Here is a 5,825-nt window from a genome sequence, read left to right as displayed (position 1 = left end):
GGCATCTGGTGGTGGCTGCCACTTGGACCGCAGTCTGATTGGTGAGAGAACTTCAAGGCGATGTGTCTTCGTGTCAAGCAGCCGAAGCCAAAGTGTGGATCTGAATAAGCCTTGGATGGTATACAGAGAAAACATGATCAAAATCAGCAGGTCTTTATATACACGGTCTGACGAGGTAGTTGACACTTGGGTTTAATAAGACAATGGGTTTAAGATAAGTCTAATAAACAAATCAAATCTTAAGAGCATGCAAGATTGCAGACTGTTAAAATCGGGACACCTGTGGTAGGTAGCATCAGTTTCCTTCCCATACCAGGGGCACTACTCATTCAATGCATTTTTGTATAGACTTTACTCTTCTGGACTTTGGGTTAATAGTTCTCCTCAAATTATCCTGCAGTATATTGTCACAAGCCAGAAATGTATATTGCATAACCAAAAAACTAAAATCTTGTGTGGCTGTTTTTGTTTGTAAGTTGTAAAATGTGTTATTGATTTTGGCAACACAAAATCTTTCTCAAATGTCATAAATACATACTTAACATTTGAAACAAGTATTGGTGCCTTAGTTTACTCAAATGTAGCAAATTTGTTAAAGAAATCGCTTCACCTTAAATGATTGGTACGCAGCACAATGAAACATACACATAGTAAATTAGCCAAAAGCTTAGGTTTCATACCTCAAAAATGTCACAACCTACTGTGTATTGAGAGGTAGAAAAGAAAAGCAGCTTGGCCCAAAATGGCTGAAAATCTATCAAAATGATACCACTCCCCCCTTAATTGGAATAATGCAAAAGATAAAAGATAAATGCATTACAACATTGATTGATTTAATATTTTATTAGGTAACATATAAATGCAAACAGCACAATGTACAGTCAGGCATTTTTGTCCAAAAAGGATTTCACCGAAGAAAGACCTTGCGGCCTTGTTTCCATTCGGGTCCCATCCACTCACACATGCCATGAATAATAATTTAACACAGTAACAACAATTGATATAACAATAATAATTTAAAGCAACATATACATTTCCTCCTAAACATGAAATATACAGTATGCACAGGTTGGGGCCGAAGTTAATCGGAAGGGGATTATTAGCATAAAGAGGCTGGGGCGATCCCTTTGACCTGCTGACAGGTGCATTTGTAGGCCTGTCTTGAAGGAAGCCAGTGATTTGTTTGTTTTGAGGGATGGGGGGAGGGCATTCCACACCTGTGTAGCACTGCTTTGGAAGGAGAATTTGCCCATATTAGTTTTATAAATGGGTGGCACCAGATCGTTGTTCACGCTCCCTCTAGTATTATGGCTGTGGGTGTTGCTCACTTTTTTAAAGTAATTAGTCAAGTGGGTACTGAGGGCATGGAGGGTAAAGTTGCATTTACAATTTTGAATGTCAGGCCCATCTTCAATTGCCTGACTCTGTCTTCCACCCTGAGCCAGCCTATGCTGTCAAAATGCTCCGTATATAGGTGGGTCATGGGCCCTAGGTGAAGAAGAAATCGGATTAGTTTGTTTTGGGAAGTTTGAAGCTTGGTTTTCTGTACCATTGAGATGTTGGAGAACCAGGACGTACACGCATAGTCAAACATGGGCAGTACGAGAGCTCCAGCTAAGGTCCTGAGGGCCCTTTTGTTAACAAATGAGGAGATTCTGCCCAAGAATCTTGTCCTTTGATTTACTCTTTTGATCGCCCTTGTTGCCATGCTATCACCTGTCAGTTTATTGTCAAGGATACATCCTAGATATGTGACCTCTTCTTTGCTAGAGATTACTATGTCATCGACTCGGACCTTAAAATCATTTACATTTGTCCTACTCAGGGAATGGTTGGACCCAAAAAGGATGGATTCCGTTTTACCGAGGTGCAATGAGAGTTTGTTGTCTGTAAGCCAGGTTCGGACTTTGGTGAGTTCTGTACTAAGAGCCTCCTCAACCTGCGCTTTGTTTTCTCCCGATTTCAGGAGTGCTGAGTCAATCGGCAAACGAGAACAACTTACAGTTACATGCGGCGCTCATGTCGTTAATGTATAGTAGGAAGAGTAATGCCCCTAATATGCTTCCTTGGGGAACCCCACAGTTCACATTATGGTATGAAACATTTATTCAAATAAAACAAAGTGTCACAGCATCTGTCACTTGTACACCCCCCCCCCCAGCTCAAGTGGTCTTATAGTCTACTTGCCAGCCCATAGAGCCCCATTGTGAACCCGGCCATGTAGAGATGTTGAGTATGGGTCCCCAGCATGTAGAAACTGACGGATACTAATGCATATGTTGAGCAATTTTCATAATTTTCATAATTAGCTATCTTCATCATAATCACCTACAGTATATGGAACAATATTTCAGCAATAGGCCATACAGATATTTCTGCGCTAGGGCGCCCCGAGCCTGTGACCTTCAGGGTCATCATTGCGGCCAAATCTAATATGGCCACCACCTGAAACGGTTTTGGGTGGGTGTCTGTAGCGGCGCTGGTGACACCCTGTGTAACCCGAGACCAAAGTGTTAGCCTCAGCTATCGTTGCATGTCGGTGTCATACCACGAAGTGAATGGCAGATCTACAAGCTCACATTGCGTCAAGAATGTGACACGCTATGAGCATGTATATCTGCTATTTAAACCCTGTAACACCCAGCGTTGCAATACTACAACATATTTTAATTAATTAATTCAAACGTTTTTTCAACAATATTTTTTCACCTAAACGTCATCATTGATGTTCATTGTAATGCCATTTGTCCTGATATTTGCATATAAATACCCCCCACATAGGCTGAAATTCACACAAATTAAAAATCTCTGGACTAACTAATATGTTTTTTTTGATCATTAGAATGTCTAGAACATGTTTTATTCATTATTGTGAAAGATATCCCCCAAATGTAAATTATTAATTTATTATTATTTTAATAATTATTATAAATGTGCATAAAATTTGCAAAATATATATATATAATTTTTTTTACATTTCCTCTGATAAGTCCTAGTAGTAAATAGTAGTAGTAAGGTTGAAATCGTTTTTTTGCAAGTAGAAATTAATCTGGGTTTTACAGGGTTAATGGAAGTCACTGGTGCTCTAAATCTAAAGTACACCATGTAACAGGTAGGATGTAATTATTTGTTGACAGGGAAGGCAGCAGTAATTGACAGTAAACGTGCTCCGTGTTCCTTAATGTTAACGAAGTCCACACCCACAACACCAGAGGGAGTGCAACGAACCATGTACAACCCAGATTCGGCACAAACAAGGGACTAAATTCTTTTCGCTCCTATGCCACCAAAATGTGGAACGCCCTACCAACAGTCATTAAGACATGCGAATCCCTTGACTCCTTCCAAACCGCTCTCAAAGGGCACCTACGGATGGCTGCAATTCGAAACTGGCCCCCGTAAAATCTGAATCCCCCCACACCGCCCCCACCCCCCCCCCCCCCTTTTTCCCCTCACTGTATATGTTTCTTTTCCCTTTTTACCTCCATTATGATGAATTCCTGTTCTGTTCTTTGTCTATATAGAAGTGTCTATTTGTACGTCTCTAAATGTTTTGATGAATTGAACATGGTGACCCTGTTGTAAACAAGTGTAATGCTTTATTGTGTCGTCCACTCACATGTATTGAGTTTGTGCTTGAAATGTACTGTAATTCTGCAAACTGTTAATACAATTTTCAATCAATCAATCAAACTCACGTTCAGTTCTCTTGCATTAAAATTGACAGCGGAACACTGGCTATGTTTGCCAATCAGAGATTTGAGAGGATGTGATACTCTCACAAAAGGTACTCATACGGGCATGCCAATGCAAACACTTTGGTAGCGGTGTTTAATTTGGTCCCAACTGCCCAAGCCACGTCCGAGGCTCCGTGCCTTCTTTCACCACCAACGCCTCCATGATTATCGCTCAATTGGACCGGCCGCTACCACACAGGAGTTCAACAATGCAATTCACGATGGACAAATCTCTGCCGTTTCAGTCAAGCGATAATCATGGAGGCGTTGGTAGTGAAAAGTGAAACTCAGCTTGGCTAAATGAAGCTACATAAAGTTGGTGCTCTGCAACACACTACAGTGCTCCACGTGCATCAACAACAAGCGAGGATGTATAGGAATCAATGACTGATTATTGTATGTGCAATCATAAGGTGGTTAGATCTTAAGGGAAACACCATTTTACCAGTACCACTCCAAACAAATCGGGGCGCTATAAGCGCCATGTCATTAGTGTCATTATTGTATGGAAAAACCGACTGTGGAAAACACTGCTGAAAATCCGAAAGATATTCATGGTCTGAAAAACATTTTCCGTTTCGCGGTTATTGTCCAACCCTATTGACAGCTCGCATCCAGAACGCTGCATCACTCATTTTGCGCATTTTGTACTGGCGCATTTTGCGCCAGTACTCCAGCAGCTCAACGGGATTAAAACTGTGGACTGTGACCATGTGGTTGTAATTGAAGCTGGAGTAGTACAATCCGAAGGGGTTGAACAGCCCATCGGACTGCGGTGTGGGCTTGATCCCTAGACTGTCCAGGCAGACTCCCACGTACACATCCTCAAAACGCAGGATGCGAATGCTCAGAGAAGCTCTGTACAGTTCTTTTGCCAAGTCTCCGGAGAACACATAGCCCGACCCTGAGCAATAGTCGGGGTACATTTCGCTTGGGTACTCTTCTAGGGGCATGTAAAACTTTGATGTATTGTCTCGGATTACCAGTGGGTCCCTATGGATAGAGCCTGTAAAGTAGTTTGTCTTGGGTTTCAGTTCCGGTCTCAGCAGCTTGTAGATAAGGTAAACGGTGTTCACAAGGATGTCACTGTCAGTTTTCATAACATAGCTGGCCCGGGGACAGTGCATGGCCACCCAGTTCATCCCCATCAGTGTCTTTAAAGTCAGGTTGTGGTAGGTATCCAGGAAATCCTGCTGAATTATATCGTGGTGCCTCAGGCTCTCGGACTCCAGGGTCTTCTGCTGTAGGCGCCCCAGCTTGCCTTCCGTCACCCCCATCAGGAACAGCCGGATGATTCCTAGGCCTGGAGCGAGGCTCTCATCCCCCCATGTGTGCCGTATGGCATTCCGTGCCTCTACTTCACCGGCCGTGCTGAGTATCAGCAACACTAGGAATGGTGGCGGCTTTCCCTCTGGGCATTTGTTTGGCTCCCTAATGATGTAGTTGGGTAACGGCCCAGGAGTTGGCGTGCCCCATGGGTGGCCGATGGGAGACCCCTCATGGGCGGTCGCCGTCGTGGTCACTTGTGTGGTCTGGCCACGGGTGTGGTGGTCACCCGCTTTACTTGGGCTGGCATTACGTGGCAGAAGGAGAATTATCCGCCAGCCCTCGTTGACCAGGACCCCTAGGAACGAGAGGAGACACAGAAGTACAGCGATGCGCTTCCCCTTCCACTTCATGGCATCTGGTGGTGGCTGCCACTTGGACCGCAGTCTGATTGGTGAGAGAACTTCAAGGCGATGTGGCTTCGTGTCAAGCAGCCGAAGCCAAAGTGTGGATCTGAATAAGCCTTGGATGGTATACAGAGAAAACATGATCAAAATCAGCAGGTCTTTATATACACGGTCTGACGAGGTAGTTGACAACACTTGGGTTTAATAAGACAATGGGTTTAAGATAAGTCTAATAAATAAATCAAATCTTAAGAGCACGATTGCAGACTGTTAAAATCCGGACACTTGTGGTAGGTAGCATCAGGAACATACTGTTTATACAAATATTTGTAAAATTATATATTTCTGCTTTTTGTTCCTTTTCGTTCAGTTTCCTTCCCATACCAAAGGGCACTACTCATTCAATGCATGTTTG

General features: G+C 43.2%; 3 protein-coding genes across 3 annotated transcripts in view; 2 read left to right on the top strand and 1 right to left on the bottom strand.

The window, feature by feature from the left end:
* The window catches only part of nphp4 (nephronophthisis 4), a 425,525-nt gene that overhangs the window by 96,406 nt on the left and 323,294 nt on the right, over positions 1–5,825 (top strand). The gene's annotated exons all lie outside the window — the stretch shown is intronic.
* Positions 1–5,825, top strand: part of cUnh1orf174 (chromosome Un C1orf174 homolog) — a 148,028-nt gene that overhangs the window by 109,997 nt on the left and 32,206 nt on the right. The window lies entirely within an intron of this gene.
* Positions 4,322–5,416, bottom strand: LOC306942087 (beta-1,3-galactosyltransferase 2-like; the record flags this gene model as incomplete). Its single annotated transcript, XM_079527790.1, has 1 exon — positions 4,322–5,416. The coding sequence occupies one exon, from the start codon at positions 5,414–5,416 to the stop codon at positions 4,322–4,324; it is 1,095 nt and encodes a 364-aa protein (XP_079383916.1).

The sequence above is a fragment of the Electrona antarctica genome, assembly GCF_951216825.1.
Source record: "Electrona antarctica genome assembly, chromosome: 2".
Lineage (NCBI taxonomy): Eukaryota > Metazoa > Chordata > Actinopteri > Myctophiformes > Myctophidae > Electrona > Electrona antarctica.
This window is presented reverse-complemented; position numbering and strand designations above follow the sequence as displayed.